This window comes from Lissotriton helveticus, chromosome 5_1 (assembly GCF_964261635.1).
Source record: "Lissotriton helveticus chromosome 5_1, aLisHel1.1, whole genome shotgun sequence".
NCBI lineage: Eukaryota > Metazoa > Chordata > Amphibia > Caudata > Salamandridae > Lissotriton > Lissotriton helveticus.
Window position 1 is genome coordinate 10,120,072 of NC_136065.1, and position 22,270 is coordinate 10,142,341.

The window sequence follows — 22,270 nt, forward strand, 5'->3', positions numbered from 1 at the left end:
AATTCTGTTTTGAGGGAGTTTAGATTCAAATGGTTTTTGGCCAGCCATGTTTGGGTTTTTTGTAGTGTGGAACTGAGCGATTTGATGTCATCGAGTGAGTGGATCTTGATGTAGATTTGGGTGTCTTCTGCATACATGTGGAAGTGAATCTTGGCGAGGCTGAGCAGATCGGTAAGTGGTTCCATAAAAAGGGTGGGTGAGAGGGAGGAGCCCTGCGGAACTCCTAAAGTGACTGGCATGGGGTTGGACAGGGATTGGTTGACCTTGAATCTTTGGGATCTATTATGGAGGAAAGAGGCGAACCATTTAAATACAGTTCCAGACATTCCCATTCTGTGTTTCAGGAGATCAAGCAGGTTGTTGTGTTTGACAGTGTCAAACACTGATGACAGGTCGAGTAGGATTAGTTGACAGGCTTAATTTTGGTCTAGGATTTTTAGGGCGTCGTCTAATACATGTGTCATGGCTCATTCGGTGCTGTGACCTGCTCTGAAGCCTGATTGAAATTGGTTAAGCAGGTTGAATTGATCAATGTGACTGTTCAGCTGAATGATAACGCATTTTTACAGGAGTTTGGCTAACATAGGAATGTTAGCGATCGGACGATAGTTATTAGGGTCCGAGGGTCAGCTTTTGGTTTCTTTAGGATAGGCGAACCCTGACCTGATTTCAGGGTGTCTGGATGGATCCTTGAAGGAGGGGCGTATCAATGATCTTGGTCCAGAGGGGTAGTGAGAGAGGATTGAAGTCTTTTAGGTAATTCGCCGGGAGCAGGTCTGTGAAATGATTGGAGGGTTTCAGCGCGGTTAGCGTCATTAATATGGTGTCTTCACTGTAGGTGTTGAAGTGGGACCAAGTTGCATTGTTTTTTAGTTTAAATATTGGGAGCTCATTAGCTTGGGCACAAGCCAGGGGCAGTGATGAGTTATTTTCCAAGCCTGAGATGGAAAGTAGGTCCTTGAGTAGATCTGATTTAATGGATTCTGTGAGGCGAAGAAGGAGGTAAATTCATCACAGTTGGGTCGAGAGAGTGGGCTAGCGTTGAGGAGACTTGGTAGGCTTTTGGTTTGGGCTTTGATAAGATCCAATAGCTTTTTGGGGCAGTTCTTGGCTAGGTCTAGTTGAGACCTGAAGAAATCGGTTTCAGACTTTCTGCTCTTTCTAAAATAAGCGTTTCTGGAGATTCTTAGAAGTTTGAGGTGGTCAGCTGAGGGGGCGGCTCTCCAGCGTCGTTCAATTACTCTAAGAGAGCGTCTTCATTTAGCCTCCCATCATACCACAGTTTTGAGTCTTTTGAGGAAGTTCTTTTCAGTTGAAGCGGGGCAATTTTGTCTAGCAGGTTGTTCATGGAGTGAAAGTAGAGATTGGTTAGCCCCTGTACATCGGCCATGTCTTCCGGGGGACGGAGAGGGTTTGAGTTAGCTGAAGCTATAAGGTCAGAGCCGAGATTAGAGATGCGCTGTTGCGCCTCCAGCTTCAGTGAGGTAAGACGAAGCCCGGAATGCCTCTGGGGAGCAACTCCGTGGCAATACCCGTGGTCTGACAGGAGTGAAGTATCCGCTGCAGCACTGATGATTGGATTCAAAACAATCAGTCCTTCGTTCAATATCTCATGAAAATCTTTCCGCTTGTCCCAGGGCAGGAGGTCCACAAATTTGTGAAGCGACTCCCACAGGGATCGGTCATACCGGCCCAGCAAAGCAGTAGAGCTGGCCGCCTTCATGGATGTAGCTGCAGTGTTGCAAACTTTTCTCCCCACCGAATCCAGCTTACGACTTTCTTTATCAGGCGGCTCCATTGAAGTCGGGCTGTAGCATGCTTTTTCCTTGCCGCCACCACTATGACAGAGTCCGGGGTGGGGTCCAGTCGGAGGAAGGCAGGATCCGAATCAGGAGGCTGGTATTTCTTCTGTAGCCTAGAAGGCGCAGATTGTATAGAAGATGGTGTCAAGAACAGTTCCATAGCCAGTTTCAATAAACCAGGCACCAACGGAAGAAAGGAACAAGATGTTTGTCTCTGCTGGAGATTTTTAAATATAACTGAAGTCAAAAGCAGAGGAGCAAACAAGGGAATGTTACTTTTTGACGCCCCTTTGACCAGAACCTCCTGAAAGGTGGTGATATTATCATTGGGAGACACTCTTTGAGGAGGAGAGTCTCTTAGAATAAGTGAGTACCTCCACGTACTCGTGTCCCTGGTATGCCGGGAGCGAGCTCTCTCTTAGCCATGGTGATGATATCGCGTGGAAGACCAGCACTGGCTACGGGAACGATGTCTCGGCCGAGAGCGTGACCTTGGTCTTCGAGGCTCTGCAGGACGCGTGGGCTGAGGAGCTGTGGGCCCAGGCTGAGGAAGAGAACGAAGCGGAGAATGAACTGGAGGAGGAAGAGGCAGAAGAGGAGGAGGAAGAGGAAGAGGAGGAGGAGGAGGAGGAGGCGGAGGAGATGGTGTTGAAGGCAGGTCCACCGGTTGACGAGGAGCAGGATGGTGAATAGGTACAGGAGTACTCCGAATCTGCAGAAGAGACCAGCCTCCTCCGTTTTCAAGCTGGCTGCGAAGAAGGCACCCTGGATTCAACTCCCCCTTGACGTCGATTTATTGCTCAGTGGCGAACGGCGATGTCGCTGGACCGTGAACTCCCTGTCGACATCGATCTATTGCTCGATAGTGAACGACAATGTCGTCTCGACCGTGAACTCCCTGTTGACTTCAACAGGCTCACTAAGGAGCGAGTCCCGGAATGGTTCCTCGACGTCGAACGTCGATGGTGACTCCTCGACGTCGACCTTCTCTTCGACTTTGACCTTCTCCTTGACATCGACCTTCTCGTGGACATCGACGGCGATCAGCGGTGTTGCATCAACGGCGACCGCCGGTGCCTCCGTGACTCCAATCGACGACGATAATGCCTCGACGGGGATCTGCGTTGATGAGTCAACGTTGAACGAGGAGACATCTGCGATGGCGACCTCGTCTGAGATCTCGCCATCCTTCTCCTTGATGTGGAGCGTTGACGTCGCTCCGACTCAGAGCCCTGAGTCGACGGAGAACATATCATCGTCATACCTAATCTCGACGTCGTCGTCCTCAACATCGACCGAGACCGGCGACGTTTTTCTGCCGTTTTTCGACTGGGGAGCTCCCCAAAGGTCAAAGCATGGGATTTGGTAGACGACTTACTCTCTTCTCGCACAGAGGCGGCAGATGCTGTTTCTGTCTTCGCTGCTCCAACACTTGGAGTCGAATCTTGTCCCTGTCACACAGGGATGAGCATAGAAAAGGTTTTGCAAATAGAGCAGGTGTCAGGCACATGAGAGACAGGCAGACACAGAATACAGACTGAGTGCATCAGACTTGGCCTTCTTCCTACCACAGTCAGGACACTTGTCAAACAAACAAGGCATTTTGACAAGAAAACTGTAGAAATTCTGCCAAAAAAAGGACAACAGAAGGTAGATATGGGCCAAGACGTCGAGTGAAGTTGCAAAAATTCAAATACCGAAGTAAATTTTGAAGGAAATACCAAAAAAGGTAGAGCTCAATGCTCCAGAGTCCTGCTAGCAGGAGCTAGAAAAAAGAACTGAAAGTAACAGCCTCTGGCTGTGCATCATGGGATACTGGGGGTCTCTGGTAACTCTTAAAGGCATGGTATTCATTTGCAGACACATAATGGCAGCCAATGGGGACTTCTCTGTCCAACCCTTTCATCTCTATCATAAAAAAAGGAGTTTTGTGAAGGGGAGTTTTCTATGTGTTGAAACTCATAAAATTGCTCATTCTAAAAGTTAACTGGATATCTTTTTTCACTTCAAGAAGAGGTAATAGCCAGTGTAGCCTAGTCGGTTAGGCTGCATTATTGTCCCTTTATCTCTTAAGTGTCTATGCAGGCCTTCCTACAGAAAGGCAGAAGAAGACAACTTAAGAGGCTATATCTAATGAAGTGCTCCGGGGTCCACGCACATAGGTGGGACTATTCACATGATTATGACTATACGAAGAAATCCCCTACAAGAGAATCATCGTCTGCTGCTCCAACGTTACTGTCCTTGCAGAGGATGCAATCCCCACAGCGCAACGGAAGCCGCATAAGTAACACACTTCACAAATCCCACTATTCACACAAGCCTACGCAATAAGCACTGATAAGCAGAGCACAATTGGGGCAGTAAAAATCCAACAAGCACTGGCCGTTAATTCTCTCTATGGCTTGAGGGTGTACCCCAAGTTCAGCTGAGCCTGTTCACTGCTAGAAAATGGGATTGCTCAGGGGACGTGAAGATTGGGAAGTTCAATGATAGAAAAAGTGAAGGCGAGTAAATGCAGGAGAAGCTAAAAAACACAATAGCTTCCCATACAAGGTCCATCAAATATTTAAACAGGTGGAGCAACCAACCATTCAAATGGCTTAGAGGCAAGATTTGAGCATTCATGTCCTCCACACATATGTTTGCTGCCAAGGAACCCAGAGAGATAAGTGTTTTATGTCAGGAATTTCTAAATGGCCATGTAGTGAGAGGGCTCCTGAATGACCAGTTGGGAGGGGAGGACGTTAACTCTGATTGGCTTCTCGGGGCATGCAGAATTTGAAAGAACACACTATGTTCTGAGTTTGGTTTCCAACACATCTGTGTGCACACCCCGCTGAGCATGTAGCTGCTTGGAAGCACTGGGTGAGGTATGGTGGTGGACATCAAAGAACCTCCTAGAATCAAGCCTGAGAAAATCAAACAACAAACTGACCCTTCACTCCACAGTGGATTCCCTATTATGACTTTCTTTGGCCTGAGCCCAAAACCAGCCAGTGTGGACTGTAATCTAAGCATTCTGTAGATTTAGTCAGGCACAACAGATCACCGGTCTAAATCACACCTTTTTTGAGTTACAACCGAACCCGTGTTAACAATGTCATCAAGTGACAGCTATAAAAGCCTTTGTGTCCCCAGTCTGTCCTTAAGGGACCGCCATATAACACAACCTGCCCTTCTTGACCGCTGCGTTCTGCAGAGCCCTCCTCAGAAGGCTGCAGGATGACCACTGCTCAGACACTTCATCACATCTCCATTTGTTGTCCTAAAACACGTCAAGTTTAATTAACGTGCTTGGGACACGGGCAGGCTCTGGGTGCAATGTTGATCATGAAATAGGCACTAGGGGCCTCATCCTCGGCGACATTTATGTACATAAAAACCTCTGTGGTTCATTGACCTACAGGCAGTCCTACTGCCCCGTATGCTCCTGAAGCCACAGCGCAGACCGCCACCTAAGAGTCACAAATGCTACAGGTGCAGACAGTGTGGGTCAGCGATGAAGAACTGGATCAGCAGGAGCTGCATCTCTTGAAGCCTCTCAGTGGAGTCACAAAGGCCCCAGGCACGGACAGAGCGGGTCAGCGATGAAGAACTGGATCAGCAGGAGCCGCATCTCTTGAAGCCTCTCAGTTGAGTCACAAAGGCCCCAGGCGCTGACAGTGCAGGTCAGCGATGAAGAACTGGATCAGCAGGAGCTGCATCTCTTGAAGCCTCTCAGTAGAGTCACAAAGGCCCCAGGTGCAGACACTGCAGGTCAGTGATGAAGAACGGGGTCAGCAGGAGCTGCATCTCTTGAAGCCTCTCAGTAGAATCACAAAGGCCCCAGGCGCAGACAGTGCAGGTCAACGATGAAGAACTGGATCAGCAGGAGCTGCATCTCTTGAAGCCTCTCAGTAGAGTCACAAAGGCCCCAGGTACAGACAGTGCGGGTCAGCGATGAAGAACTGGATCAGCAGGAGCTGCATCTCCTGAAGCCTCTCAGTAGAGTCACAAAGGCCCCAGGCGCAGACAGTGCGGGTCAGCGATGAAGAACTGGATCAGCAGGAGCAGCATCTCTTGAAGCCTCTCAGTAGAGTCACAAAGGCCCCAGGTGCAGACAGTGCAGGTCAGTGATGAAGAACTGGATCAGCAGGAGCTGCATCTCTTGAAGCCTCCAGTAGAGTCACAAAGGCCCCAGGCGCAGACAGTGCAGGTCAAAGATGAAGAACTGGATCAGAAGGAGCTGCATCTCTTGACGCCTCTCAGTAGAGTCACAAAGGCCCCAGGTGCAGACACTGCGGGTCAGTGAAGAAGAACTTTATCAGCAGGAGCTGCATCTCTTGAAGCCTCTCAGTAGAGTCACAAAGGCCCCTGGCACAGACACTGCAGGTCAAAGATGAAGAACTGGGTCAGCAGGAGCTGCATCTCTTGAAGCCTCTCAGTAGAGTCACAAAGGCCCCTGGCACAGACACTGCAGGTCAGCGATGAAGAACTGGATCAGCAGGAGCTGCATCTCTTGAAACCTCTCAGTAGAGTCACAAAGGCCCCAGGTGCAGACAGTGCGGGTCAGCGATGAAGAACTGGATCAGCAGGAGCTGCATCTCTTGAAGCCTCTCAGTAGAGTCACAAAGGCCCCAGGCGCTGCGGGTGCAGACACTGCGGGTCAGCGATGAAGAACTTTATCAGCAGGAGCTGCATCTCTTGGATCCTCTCAGTAGAGTCACAAAGGCCCCAGACGCTGCGGGTGCAGACAGTGCGGGTCAGTGATGAAGAACTGGATCAGCAGGAGCTGCATCTCTTGAAGCCTCTCAGTAGAGTCACAAAGGCCCCAGGTGCAGACAGTGCAGGTCAGTGATGAAGAACTGGATCAGCAGGAGCTGCATCTCTTGAAGCCTCTCAGTAGAGTCACAAAGGCCCCAGGCAGAGACAGTGCGGGTCAATGATGAAGAATGTGATCAGCAGAAGCTGGATGTTTCTAAGTGTGCCCTTTGAGGTAAAGGCAGAGGAAGGGGCACAGAGTAGAACCCGGAACCCACCGAAAGAGTGACTTGGAGACTAAAGGCACAGCTGCTCGTGCCTGCTATATAACATCATATCCACTCACTTGAAGAAGAATAGAGGCGCGGGTCAGCCGCTGAAATGAGAATCACAACCCAGCATCATATCATCTCTTTTCAGCAAGCCTCTAGAAGTGCAGCACTGAAGTACCTCCCCATGCATTACTCCAGAATTCTCCCTCACCCTCCCTGAACCGACTCCTCCACTGTGGGATAGGGCAGGACACAGACAGAGTAAAAGGACAGGGACGACAGAGTGAAAGGACAGGAATGACAGAGTGAAAGGACCGGGAAGGCGGCTCACACAGACACAGGACTTGAACCTGCCTCTAGGAATCATCTGACAAGAAATGAAGGGAAGCACATCAACTACATCCCATGGTATACTCAGTGCTTGGAGACTCCCTGGGGGGGGCACTGATATACCACAGCCCATTGTATAGTCAGTGCTTGATAGCCTCTCTCAAGCCACTGATATACCACGGCCCATTGCATACTTTGTGCTTTCTACCCTGCAAGTGCACTGGTACCAAACCATGGCCCACAGTACTCACAGTGCTTTGTATCCTCTCTCAGGGACTGTTACGACACCACAGCCCACAAAATACCTTTCTGAAGGCAACGCGTTCACAGCACAACCCAGTGTCCTGGAGCTCCTCACATCTTACTGGAAGCTGAACCAGGAAGACACAGGGTGTCTCCGCTAAGCAGCCAGTCAGAGCAGCAGAAACTTTCAGCCCAATTTTCATTGGTGGAAGATTACTAAATCACCAATCCTGGGCAACTTTACAATTTGTTCATACATTGGGTGAGGGGGGATGGTTCAGAGACTGAGTAGTGAAGAGGTGCCAACACTGAGCCGCATCAGCTGTGCATCGACAAGGAAATATCTGCTCCGCCCACCTCAATGTAAAGCAGGAAGGTCTCCAGAGACAGATGTGTCCCCACCCCTGCTTCAAATGGCAGATGGTATTCCACCCTCACACATGAATCAGTGAGTGATGGTACCTCCCACTAACAATATAAAAGAGAACCAACTTACCTTGCATGATTCTCCTCGAGTAGACAAACCAAACGACAGCAGCGACGAGTCCAAGAACTACGAGGGCTCCAATGACGCCTCCGATAATGACCCCCATTGGAGGAGATTTCTCTTCTGTGGGACAGAGACGGACAGGTGCAGAGTTACAGGGCTGAAATTACTTTCAAAATGTGATTTAAGATTCAGTATCACTAAGAACTGCCAGGGATGTACTCCTATCTCTCCACGGTATACTCACTGCTTTGTATCTATCCAGGGACACTACTATCACACAGCAGTCCATGGTATACTCACTGCTTTGCAGCCTTCCAGGGACACTACTATCACACAGCAGTCCATGGTATATTCACTGCTTTGTAGCCTTCCAGGGACACTACTATCACACCGCAGTCCACGGTATACTCACTGCTTTGTAGCCTTCCAGGGACACTACTATCACACCACAGTCCACGGTAAACTCACTGCTTTGTAGCCTTCCAGGCACACCACTATCACACCACAGCCTGCTAGGATGAGTAAATATGTCGAGGTACACCATGATATGTGCAACGGCAATACCAATAAATGCAATGTCAATGTATGCCATAATCTATGCCCGTGTGTAGGAAGCTGGCTCTGTATATACTATACCAAAATGAGGTATAGTGTGCACGGAGCCCAGGGAGTCGCCAGAGGTATAGCAGAGGCTATATTAGGTAATCACTAACAGCTCTCTTTGTGGTCGTGTGGGCGAGCAGTTAGGCTTATCCACAGGGTGTGTTACGCATTTATTGTATTCACTCAGTCAAGGACTGATACACACACTCAGAGACAGAATCCAGATCAATTAGGTAAATATAAAAAAGGTATACTTATGTTTTATTTTAGAACCAAGCAGGACTTGCCACAGGTGAGTATATATACTCTCAGAATGCAAGTCTGTTCAAGGTAATGCAGTTGTGCTTGAAATTACTTACTTTAAATGCAGTTTTCAGCATACATAAGTACTTTCGGATTACTTTTCAGTTACTTTGAATACTGGGGGTGGTATGCCTAGATACCCCACCCTAGGATCCCTACATACAAGATAATTATGACTTTTTATACTTTGCAATTGAGTTCACTTTTGTCCATACATTAACAGTTCAACACTTTAAAAAAATTTGGCCACAAAATCTTTTAACATGGGTTCCTACCGGAGAAAAATGGTTATCGGTTTTGGAGATAAGTATTTGACTCACAAGGGTGAGCTTTAGGGGTTAGGACCAAGGTTCCCCATGTTCTAGATGGGCAGCGGTACTGGGGCGGCCGGGTGCAGAGTGCAGGAGCCCAATGTCAGTCAATAGGGCTAAAGGGGCCTTGGGTTAGTGACTGTTGACAAGCAGGCCACTCGGTTGTGGGAGTGAAGCTCCTGGGGTTAAGGTCAGAACTGCAGTGGTGTAGGAAAGTGGGGTTCTGTTGCAATAACCCCCCCACTTTTTGCCAGACTACTGATGCACTTTTTCTTGGTGTGCCCTGGGTCCCTGCCAATCAGGTTCCCAGGACCTGTGTTCTTTCCCCAAAACTAACCCAATTGGCATCTCTGGCCACAGGTCAGCCCCTGGTAAATGGTACCACAGGTACCCAGGGCACTATGACCAGGAAATACCTCTAAGGGCTGCAGCACTTATTGTGCCACCCTTAGAGGCCCTGTACCTTCACACACACACTACCTTTGCAGGCTGCGTGTTTTGGTGCAGAACAAAGTGAAGAGTCGACATGGCACTCATGTCTGTGTGCCATGCCTACAACCCAATGCCCTGGCATGGATTAGTCACCCCTCTAGCTGAGTGCCCTATGCCAGAGGGGAGGGTACAGGCGCATGAGCCCTGTACCCCTACAGTGTCTAAGCCCATTCTTAGGCATTGTAAGTGCAGTGCTGCCATTAAGAGTATATGGTGCTGGGAGGGCTACACTGAAAACTGAGAAGTTTGGTATCAAACTTCTCAGCCCATTAAACATACACTGATGCCAGTGTGGGATTTAATGAAAAATGCACACAGAGGGCATCTCAGAGATGCCCCTGAAAAAACGACCAGGCTCTGGTGGGTTCCCTGACTGGTACACACCAGCCTGACACCACAAGACATGTTTCTGGACCCCTAGGGTGGGAGCCTACGCTCCCTGAGCCCAGAAATAAAGCCTTTCCTGGGTGGAGGTGTTCACACCTCCCCTAGGTCAGGAAGAGCCATCTCTGGCAGGGGAGCTTCAAAGGCCTGGCAGCCTTTGTAATGCGACCCCCAGCCTCTCCTGCTATCAGGAGCAGGCCCCCTTCCTGTCTCCCCTCCCTTTCGGTGGAAAGACGGGCGGGAAAAACTAGCCAGCCCAGGAGGTGTGCCCACCTATCCCAACTCCTCCCCTCAGGTGGGGGAGGCGAGGAGAAGCCCACTCTCCAGTGCTCGCCATCTTGCAGATGGCAGGCACTCCCCAATTGGGACTAGGGATTGTGCCCACTCCACCACGTGGGGTGAGCACACCAAGGGTGTAGTTACCCTAAGGTCAGTAGCCCATTGGCTACTGACCTCAAGATCCCTAAAATGCCCCCTAAATACAGTATTTAGGGGCAGCCCTGAACCAAGAATGCAGACGCAACATACCTACAAGAAGAAAAGAAGAAGGACGAAGAGCTGTGCAGAGCTAACAAGAGGCCGACGCCCACTGACTTGGCCCCAGCCTTACAGGCCTGTCTCCCCTCGAACCTGCTCCTGTGAAAACCCAGCGTGTCCTGCAGCCAGCAACCTTGAAAACCCCGGAGGACCTGCCTGCCTTCACTTCCCAGACTGTTTCTCCCGTGAACACCGGACCTGTTTAAACTGCAGCTTCTGGTGCCAAATCTAGCCCACTCTGCACCCGCCGAATTCGGCCCGAGCTCGAGTGGAAAAACTCCACGAGGAGGTCACCACGGTGATCCTGACCCAAGATCCGGTGACCCCTGACCTGCCTCAAGCCTCCAGACGAGGCCTGCAGCCTCAATCCAGAGGATCCCCTCTACCGCGACCAGAGCGTGTAAGAAAATCCGACGTCCCAAGGCACCACTGCACCCGACACCCCACGGCCTTGCGTGCCTAACTCGACGGTGCCTAACCAACCCTCAACATCCCAACGTACCCCTTGAAGTGGTGGTCACACCCAGAATATCCTCTTCCCCGAGCCTGCAGTGTTTCTTTGTCCCGGAGGTTCTCCCTTGGAAGCAACGGGGCACCCGACCTGAAAACAGCATCCTGCACCCAGCCTCCCTAGAGCAGCTGAGGATGCACCTTTTGTGCTACTTTGGTCCCCAACTTGCCCTGAGCTAAACACTAGGAGCTTTGCTCCCACAACCCTGTGACCTGCCTGCTAGCAGCCACCAACCGGAGACCCCATATCTTCCATAGGATAACATTGGGCCTCCACACTCTGCACCCGGCCGCCCTAGTGCAGCTGAGGGTGAAACAACAGTGCATCACTGACCCTGGGGGACCCCTGAGTCTAACCCTCGAACCTTAACTCCCACAGTCGATTACCTACCTGCAAACTGATAACCTGTTTTTCCTCCATAGGATAACATTGACAATTTTCCTTTCAAAAACGACTGTGCGGAGTTTTGAAAACTAAAAATATTCCTTAAAAATCGTTCAAATAACCAAAACGTGTTTTCTCACCTGTTTGCAGGACATGTCACAGTGCTGAATCTAGGCATCCAGCACTGAGTTAGAAAAATTTACGAAAAAGTAACTTACCTGCAATTTGTTGAAAGAGCCTATTCATTCCAATGTACTATACCTGCTAAGTGTTGAAATCTACTGCATTATCTGTAAATCAACGCCAGTACAATTTCTATTTCATTTTCGAACTGTATTCATTCAAGTAACTTGTTACTGCAAAGTATTTTTATGCTTATCGGAGCCAGGCTTGCATGGTTCCAGAAATAAAACAACAGTATATATATATATATTTTTTTTTGTCCTCATTTGCCATGACCTCAGTATGGGAAAATACCAACCACCTAGCGAGTCCTTGCCTTAGGGTTTACTCAGAGGTCCCCTCCATCCATTTACCAGGACTCGAGTAATTTAATGGGTGGGAGATAAAACCCAGTGACACAAGGCATACAGAGTGACTCCATCTAGGTGCATTACCACCTGTAGGACCATAATCGGAACGAGGCAATACCCAGTCCATGGAGTTTTATCGGCATAATCATAGGGCCCGGGGAAAAAAAAAAAAGGGGGAAAAAAAAAACCCGGATTCTATCTCCACTCGATGAGCAGCTCCCAAAATGCCAAGTTACGCTTACTGCCTGATCTATTAAGGTCTAATCTAGATGTTTCATATAGTGAGGTAAGCCATGCAGAATGTAAAGGGGCTGCTTCTTCCGTCCAGTGTATACAGATTTGCCTTCTTGCCAGCAAGATCGCGTAGAAGAGGAATGATCTTGCTTTACCTGTGATGTTGCCATCCAGACCAAAGATGATGAGTGGTAGTGTAATTGAGAGTGGTGTATTCATGATGGATTTTAGAGTTGCCTCCACTTCTAGCCAAAACCTAGTTATGTCAGGGCATTCCAAAAACATGTGTACATCTGAAGCTCCCGTGAGATTGCATTTGTTACATTTTTAGTCCGGGAGAAATTTGGAAAGTTTGAGTGGGGTGATAAATGCTCGATGCGCTGTAAAAAGGTGGTTTCTTCTTAGCCATGATGGTTTCACAGTCTTGTATAAGAGGGCAAAAGAAGTCAACCACATCTCCTCACATTGGGAGCCAATTACTGCGCCCCACAGTTGGACTGGGAGAGAGAAATCTCCATCAATTTCTTCAAGCAACTGCCAATACCAAAATGCTACCTTTCTTCTTCCCATTGGCTTCTCCACTAGCTGTTGTTCTAGGGGGCTTAATTTCCCCAGGTGTTTATCTTTTCTACGCTGGCCCCTTGTCCAGCTATCCAGCTGGATGTATTTAAATCAGGATATTCCGGGACCTACGTGGTCTTTTAACTCGTCCCATGCAATTAATATTGAAATCGCTATTTTTTCAGCAATTTCTTGATGCATTGCAGTTTGCAATTCCTTAATTGCGATTCCTTATTTTTCGCAATTAAGGAATTGCAAAATGCAATACTGATGCATGTGCCAGTTGATTTTTACAAATTGTAATTTTTTTCTCCAAACTATTAAAAGTCTTGTTAGGGCCTTGGTTAAGTCCCTTTAGAAATTTAGAAAACAAAAAGTCACTTTAGCTAAGGGTAGAGGAGTTAGACATTTTTGTTAGAATGTCTCAAAAGAACCCAGCTACTAGTGAAAATAACCCTGACATACAGGACATGGTTGAGGAGCTCGGCCTCACCCCTTATCTTCACTTGTCTTTCAAGGAGATGAAAATATACCCGTGTGCCAGCATCCAACCAAACAAGGACTCCAGGAGCTCCTGGCTGAGTATGCCAAGGCACACCCATCTGAAAACAGTGATGACCAATCAGATGAGGGCTGGTAACCCACCTCCAATAATCCCTAGGGAGGAAAGGGTTCCCATACCCTTAACTCCAAGAATCAACCCCTGGGGACCTAGAGGCCACACGGGTGGGTCAGGTTCCAGCGAGGGCATTGAGGACAGCCTCAATGAGGAGGACAGCCTTTTACCAAGGCTGGCCAAAAGACTGGATCTAGAGTCCAGACTCCTGGCTCTAGAAAAAGAAGGAAAGGAGATGGGTTTAGCACCCATAAGTGGTGGCAGTAATCCAAATAATAAGGATAAAGAGCAATCTTATGATCCCAAAATCCCCAAAGGTATTGTCCCTAAATTTGAGGAGGGTGATGACATCACCAAATAGTTCACAGCCTTTGAGAGGGCTTGTGACATGAGAAAAATGAAGAAACCTCTCGGGGGGGCACTCCTGTGGGAACTGTTCTCTGGTAACTGCAGAGACAGGCTTCTGACCCTCTCTGGGCCAGAGGCAGGGTCCTATGACCTCATGAAGAGAACTCTGATTGAGGGATTTGGACTCACCACTGAGGAGTACAGAATTAGATTCAGGGGGGCTCACAAAACCCAAAACCAGTCCTGGATTGATTTTGTAGATTACTGAGTAAAGACACTGGATGGTTGGTTAACTGGACACAATGTGCATGACTTTACTGGACTTTACAATTTGTTTATGAAGGAACATATATTAAGTAATTGCACGAATGAAAAGTTACATCAGCATTTGGTAGACCTTAGTCTAATGTCTCCCCAAGAATTCGGAAACAAGGGAGACCACTGGGTCAATACTAGGGTGACTAGGACAACCACTGAAAGAAAGTGGTCACAAAACCTCCCCATGGTAAAGGTGATGAGAATCCCCAAGATAAAAAGTCTGAGTCTTCCAAAGGTCCCCAAAAACCTGCACAGGGGGTTGGGTCTCAAACTACTTCCTATACTTCACATCCCTATAGGGGGAAGAACTTTGATCCTGCAAAGGCCTGGTGTAACAACTGAAGAATTTGGGACACTTAACTTTCAGACAAGTCTTGCCCTAGCAATTAGGCCTGAGTTCTACAAATACAGCTACTTCTGGGGTAGCAATCTACAGATGGGATCAACAGTGTGCCCAGAGCAAATCAGGATGCACACTGAAGCAGTTTTAGTTCCAGAGGGGGAAGCTGAGTTTGCTACTGTAGCTGTGTGGCCACCCATCTTAAAGAAATACTTACAGTACCCTTGGATTAATGGGACTAGGATAGAGGCTCAGAGGGATACAGGTGCCAGTGTCACTATGGTGAGAGACACACTGGTTTTTCCTGAGCAATAATTGATTGGGCGTACTTACCCAGTCACCAATGCTGACAGTGTTACCACTAATCATGCAATGGCTATGGTGACATAATACTGGGGGGGGGAGGTGGGGTTTACTGGCCTGAAACAGGTAGTGGTCTCTCCAAAGCTACCAGCTGCATCTTAGCTTGGCAAGGACCTGGAAACCTCAGCCTGGGCTGAGGTTGAACTAAAAGCCCATGCAGCAATGCTGGATATCCCTGAATTGGTGTGTGTGAAAACAAAAGCAGAAAGCAGGGTGAACAAATAGTGTTGGAGCCTAAAAGTATGGCCAAACCTACCAAGAGAAAAGGTAAGAAAACTGGGGAACCAGCTTCTATTCAGCACAAGGATCAGGACACCTCTCCTCAGGAAGAGGTCTTGGACACCCCAAAGGGAACTGAACCTAAGGAACTGAGCCTAAGGAGCTTGACCACTGCGACCACTGTGCCTTCCCTAGGCCTGGTCGCCCCCACGCTCCTCCTGACGCTGTCTCTGCTGCAGGCGACCCAGCCGCCGCTGAGCCGCCCGATTGCCCGCTACTGAGTTGCCCGCCGCTGCCTCCCTGCGTCCCCGCCCCCCGCCAGCCGATTGGCTGCCCCGCTCCCGCCACCCAGCGCACCCACCCTCCCGTGTCCCTTCTCATGACCTCCCCTCGCACGCGCAGCGTTGACGCGCAGCGGGCGCGCCGATTGTGCGCCGAAGGCGCGCCAAAGGCAAGCCCGTCTGCGCCTGGACCGCGCCCAGCGCCAGGACCCTGGCCCCCGCAGACGCCAGCCCACCCGCCCGACCTACGACAACGCCACCCTCAACGCACTCAACACCGGCCGGATGCTACCGAGCCACCCCACGTCGCACCCACGGACCCTTCCGCTGCCATTCCTGCAACTTTGCCTGCATCTGGACCGGCACCACCCCCGCCAAGTTGAGCACCAGCAGCAACCACCTGAAGTGCATCCTGCTCAACACCCGCTCCGTCCACAGGCACGCCGTCGAACTCTGGGACCTGCTCGACGCGACAGCACCGGACGTCGCCTTCCTCACCGAAACCTAGATGAACGCCTCCTCAGCGCCCGACGTCGCCATAGCCATCCCGGACGGATACAAGATCACCCGGAAGGACCGCGTCAACCAGACGGGAGGAGGCATCGCCATCGTACACAAGAACACCATCCGCATCTCGACTAACTCCGACGAAACCTTCACCGCCGCCGAACACCTGCACTTCCAGGTACACACTGACCCCAAGACCACCCTCCGAGGCACCCTCATCTACTGACCACCGGGACCACGCACGCAATTCAGCGAAGACATCGCAGACTTCATCAGCCCGCACGCACTTCCCTCCGCCGACTACATCCTCCTAGGGGACCTCAACTTCCACCTGGAGAACAACAACGACCGAAACACCACCGCCCTGCTGGACAACCTCGCCAACCTCGGACTCAAGCAACTGGTGAACACCCCCACCCACCACGCCGGCCACACGCTTGACCCCGTCTTCTCATCTAGCAAGCACATCTCCTTCAGCCACGCCACCGGACTCCACTGGACCGACCACAGCTGCGTCCACTTCAGCTTCAGAAGAACTACGACCCACCACCACCCGCAACAGGTTCCCCGCCGAAGCTGGAGCAAGATCACCGCCGAACAGCTCACCGCCTCCCTCAACCAGAACACTCCCACCAGCACAACAGACCCCAACGAAGCAGCCAGCAACCTCACCAAGTGGCTGACCGCCTGCGCCGATGACCTCGCACCACTAAAGAACCCTCCCAGCAGACCCGGCAGCAAGAAAACCCCCTGGTTCACCGACGAACTCAAGGACTCCAAGAAGAACTGCCGCACCCTCGAGAAAGCCTGGCGGCTCGACCAGACCACAGACAACAAGACCGCCCTAAAGCACGCCACCCGCAAACAGCATCAGCTGATCCGCGCCACCAAGAAGACGGCACTCAAAGAATGACTGGACAACAACGCCCATGACAGCAAGGAACTCTTCAGCATCGTCAAAGAGTTCTCCAACCCCAGCGCCGGAAACAACGACATCACTCCCTCGCAAGACCTCTGCAACTCACTCGCCTCGTTCTTCCACCGCAAGATCGCCGACATACACAACAGCTTCGACGCACAGACCACGCACCCTACCACCGAACCAACGCCCGCCACCACCACCCTCTGCAACTGGACCCCGATCAGCACCGAAGACACCACCAGCACAATGAACTCCATCCACTCCGGATCACCAACCGACCCATGCCCACACCACGTCTTCAACAAAGCGGACGCCATCATCGCACCCCATCTCCGAGACATCATTAACTCCTCCTTCCACACCGCTACTTTCCCGGAGAGCTGGAAGCACGCCGAGCTGACCGCCCTCCTGAAGAAACCAACGGCGGACCCCACCGACCTCAAGAACTACCGTCCCATCTCGCTCCTTCCTTTTCCGGCCAAAGTCATCGAGAAGACCGTCAACAGACAGCTTGCCGCCTTCCTCGAGACAAACGGATCCCTCGACCCCTCGCAGTCCGGGTTCCGGGCCAACCACAGCACCGAGACCGCCCTAATCGCAGCCACCGACGACATCAGAACCCTGATCGACAACGGAGAAACAGCAGCCCTCATCCTCCTGGACCTCTCTGCGGCGTTCGACACTGTCTGCCACCGCACCCTAGTGAAGCGCCTCAGCAACATCGGAATCCGAGAGAAAGCACTGGAGTGGATCATCTCGTTCCTCGACGGAAGAACCCAGAGAGTCCGCCTCCCTCCGTTCAGATCCGAGGCCACTGAAGTCATCTGCGGCGTACCACAAGGATCCTCTCTCAGTCCAACCCTCTTCAACATCTACATGAGCCCTCTTGCAGCCATCGCACGCCAACACAACCTCAACATCATCTCCTACGCCGACGACACCCAGCTGATCCTCTCCCTCACCAACGACCCCACCACCGCCAGAGCCAACCTACACGACGGGATGAAAGACGTCGCCGACTGGATGAGGAACAGCCGCCTTAAACTGAACTCAGACAAGAAGGAAGTCCTCATCTTGGGATCATCACCCTCCGCCTGGGACTCCTCCTGGTGGCCCCCGGCCCTGGGCACCGCTCCCAAACCAACGGACCACGCACCCAACCTGGGCTTCATCCTGGACTCCTCCCTGTCGATGACCAGACAAGTCAACGCCGTCTCATCTTCATGCTTCAACACCCTGCGCATGCTCCGCAAGATCTTCAGATGGATCCCCACTGAAACCAGGAAGACCGTCACCCAGGCACTCGTCACCAGCCGACTGGACTACGGTAACACCCTCTACGCCGGAATCACAGCCAAACTTCAAAAAAGACTCCAACGCATCCAGAACGCCTCCGCACGACTCATCCTGGACATCCCCCGACACAGCCACATCACCGGACACCTGAGAGACCTGCACTGGCTCCCCGTCAGCAAGAGAATCACGTTCCGACTCCTCACCCACGCACACAAGGCTCTCCACGACCTGGGCCCCAAGTACCTCAACGACCGCCTGACCTTCTACACGCCCACCCGCCAGCTACGATCGACCAGCCACGCCCTCGCCACCGTACCACGCATCCGCAGAGCCACCGCCGGAGGAAGATCCTTCTCCTACCTGGCGGCCAAGACATGGAACTCCCTCCCCACCCACCTACGGCTGACCCAGGACCACCTCTCCTTCAGGAAGCAACTCAAGACCTGGCTGTTCGAGCAGTAACTTACCCCCCTCCCCCAGCGCCTTGAGACCGTCCCGGGTGAGTAGCGTGCTTTACAAATGCCGTGATTGATTGATTGATTGATTGATTGATTGATTGACCCTTACCAGGTGGAACTCTTGGGCCCAGGGGGACCCTCTAGGGAAGAGCTGTGCCAGTGGCAGCAAGACTGTCCGACTTCTTGAAAAATGGAGGCAGCAAGCTGTTTCAGAAGCAAATGGAGATGTCAGTGGTAACCACAGAGTTTATTGGGAAGAGGGAATACTGTACACTGAGGCAAGAGACCCCAATCCTGGAGCCACCAGGAGAGTGGTAGTGCCACAGAAGTACAGGGAGTTCCTCCTAACGTTAGCTCATGACACCCCCCTAGCTGGACATCTGTGCCAAACCAAGACTTGGGAAAGGCTAGTTAGCCCTTTTTACTGGCCCCAGATGCACCAAAAGGTGAAAGAGCTTGTCAGCTCCTGTGTTACCTGTCAGGCCAGTGGCAAGTACCAATGGCCCCCCTGATACCGCTGCCTGTGGTGGGGGGTCCCTTTGAAAGGGTAGGTATGGACATAGTGGGTCCACTTGAGCCTCCCACAGCCTCAGGGAATAAATTCATACTAGTGGTAGTGGATCATGTCACTAGGTATCCTGAAACAATTCCCCTTGGGACTACTACAGCTCCTGCAGTAGCCAAGGCCCTCATTGGTGTTTTCACCAGGGTAGGGATTCCTAAGGAGGTGGTTTCAGACAGAGGTTCCAACTTAATGTCTGCTTACCTGAAACACATGTGGAAAGAGTGTAGAGTGCAGTACAAGTTTACTACACCATATCACACACAAACCAATAGCCTTGTTGAGTGATTTAACAAGACATTGAAAGGCATGATCATGGGACTCCCTGAAAAACTCAAGAGGAGATGGGATGTCCTCTTACCAAGCCTGCTCTTCCCTTACAGAGAAGTACCACAGAAGGGAGTAGGGTTTTCCCCCTTTGAACTTCTGTTTGGCCATTCTGTGAGGGGACCGCTCTGTCTTGTAAAAGAGTGTTGGGAGAGGTCTCTCCAAGAACCCATACAAGATATTGTGGACTATGTGCTTGACCTAAGGTCCAGAATGGCTGAGTACATGGAAAATGCATCCAAGAATCTGGAGGCCAGCCAGAAGCTTCAGAAGCACTGGTATGACCAAAAAGCTACACTGGTTGAATTTCATCCTGGGCAACAGGTGTGGGGTTTGGAGCCAGTGACACCAAGGGCTCTCCAAGACAGATGGAGTGGCCCTTACCCTATCCTAGAGAAAAAGAATGAGGTCACCTACTTAGTTGACCTGGGCACAAGCAGGACACCCAAAAGGGTTATCCATGTGAACCACCTAAAGCTCTACAATGACAGGGCTGACATCATCATGCTGATGGTGACTGATGAGGAACAGGAAGCAGAGAGTAATCCTCTCCCTGACCTCCTCTCTTACAGCCCAAAAGATGGGTCAGTAGATACCCTCTCTGCCGAACAGCAGACTGACTGCAAGCAAGTCTTGCAACAGTATGCTAAGCTCTTTTCCTTGTCCCCTGGTCTGACAAACTGGTGTACCCATGATGTGGACACTGGTGACAGTGCACCTGTCAAAAACAAGATCTATCGACAGTCAGACCAAGTCAGGGAAAGCATCAAAGCTGAATTCAGCAAGATGCTGGAGTTAGGGGTTATTGAGCCCTCTGAGAGCCCCGGGGCCAGCCCAGTGGTTCTGGTCCCCAAACCTCATCCACAGGGTGGAAAGAGAGAAATGAGGTTCTGTGTGGACTATAGAGGGCTCAACTCGGTCACCAAGACAGATGCTCACCCTATCCCAAGAGCAGATGAGTTGATAGACAAATTGGGGGAAGCCAAATTTCTCAGTACCTTTGACTTAACTGCAAGGTACTGGCCGATTGGCATGGCCCAAGGAACAAAAGAGAAAACAGCATGCGCCACACCTGATCGCCACTTTCAGTTCACTGTTATGCCCTTTGGTTTAAAGAATGCCCCTGCCACCTTCCAGAGGCTGGTGAATCAAGTCCTTGCTGGGTTGGAGTCCTTTAGTGCAGCTTATCTTGATGATATTGCTGTCTTTAGTTCCACCTGGCAGGATCACCTGATCCACCTTGAAGGTTTTAAAAGCCCTGCAAACTGCAGGCCTAACTATCAAGGCATCCAAATGCCAGATAGGGCAGGGCACTGTGGTGTACTTGGGCCACCTTGTTGGTAGAGGCCAGGTACAGCCCTTACAGCCCAAGACCAGGCCATCCTGGACTGGGCAGCTCCAACCACCCAGACCCAAGTCAGGGCATTCCTTGGCTTGACTGGGTATTACAGGAGGTTTGTGAAGGCATATGGGCCCATTGTGACTCCCCTCACAGAACTCACCTCCAAGAAGATGCCCAAAAAGGTTAACTGGACTCGTAGCTGCCAAAAGGCTTTTGACACCCTGAAAGAAGCAATGTGCTCAGCACCAATTCTGAAGGCTCTAGATTATGCCAAGCAGTTCATAGTGCAGACTGATGCCTCTGGGCCAGGGATAGGAGCGGTCCTATCCCAGACCAATGATGAAGGCCAAGACCAACCTGTTGCTTTTATAAGCAGAAGGCTTCTCCCCAGGGAGCAGCGTTGGAGTGCCATTGACAGGGAGGCCTTTGCTGTGGTTTGGTCCCTGAAGAAGTTGAGGCCATAACTATTTGGTTCTTAGTTCAAACTGATCACCGAACTCTCAAATGGCTAATGCAAATGAAAGGAGAAAAACATTGGTAACATTGGGCCTCAACACTCTGCACCCGGCCGACCTAGTGCCGCTGAGGGTGCAACAACAGTGCATCACTGACCCCGGTGGTCCCCTGAGTCTAACCCCAGAACCTTAACTTCCACAGCTGTTACTTACCTGCAAACCGATAACCTGGTTTTCCTCCATAGGATAACATTGACAATTTTTCTTCGAAAAAAAAAAACTGTGTGAAATTTTGAAAACTCAAAATATTCTTTAAAAATCGTAACAATAACCCAATTGCATTTTCTAAACAGTTTTCAGGAAATGTCCCAGTTTTCGGGAAATGTCACCGAGTTAGAGAAAGTAACGAAAAAGAAACAACTGCAATTTATTGGAAAAGCCTATTCATTCCAATGTACTGTATTTACTAAGTGTTGCATACTACTGCTCGCCTGTAAATCAAAGAAAGTACAATTTCTTTTGCCTTTTTAAAACTGTTCGATATCCAATAACTTATTACTGAAAAGTATTGAATGGTTATCTGTACCAGGCTTGCTTGGTTCTAAAAATAAACCACAGTATATTTTTATACAAACACAACTGGCCTAGAGTTCAGTTCTTGAGTGTGTGAAATCATTTGCTGACTGAGTTGGTAAATCAAATGCTTAACACTGTCTTACTGCTCGACCACTCTACCACAAATAGAGAGTACGGTTCTATATAACGTTAACCTCTGCCTACCTCTGGGGTCACCTGGATTCTATACACACAATACCTCATTTTGGTGCAGTATATATAGAGACAGTTTCTTACAATATCTTGAGCGTGAGGTGTTCCATATAGCCGGCGGGGGTGTCCGTGTAGGTGGTGCAGCTGATGGTATCTTTAAACATGATGGCGACTCCATCTCTGCTGATGGCCTTGCCTGGCAATCTTGTAGCCTGCAAGGATGGCTGTAGCGATGTCCAGTGCGGAGATTGGGTTCAGCCATGTTTTTGAGTGGATGAGCAGGTCTGGAGCGTGGTCGTGCAGTAAGTATCATATCTTCATGACACGTTTGGTGACCGAACTGGAGTTGAGGAGCATGCATGATGGTGTGGCTGGTTTGTGTTAGTATGAGGGAGTGGGGTGCTGTTGGCGTGAG

The 22,270-nt window shown here is 50.4% G+C and overlaps 2 protein-coding genes across 2 annotated transcripts in view; both read right to left on the bottom strand.

Moving 5' to 3' along the window:
* The window catches only part of LOC144754057 (saoe class I histocompatibility antigen, A alpha chain-like), a 1,371,606-nt gene that overhangs the window by 942,984 nt on the left and 406,352 nt on the right, over nucleotides 1-22,270 (bottom strand). The window lies entirely within an intron of this gene.
* The window catches only part of LOC144754059 (major histocompatibility complex class I-related protein 1-like), a 111,399-nt gene that overhangs the window by 15,136 nt on the left and 73,993 nt on the right, over nucleotides 1-22,270 (bottom strand). The window contains exon 5 of the mRNA XM_078641577.1: nucleotides 7,887-8,000. Within this exon, the coding sequence (XP_078497703.1) occupies nucleotides 7,887-8,000 (114 nt within the window). The remainder of the gene's footprint in view (nucleotides 1-7,886; nucleotides 8,001-22,270) is intronic.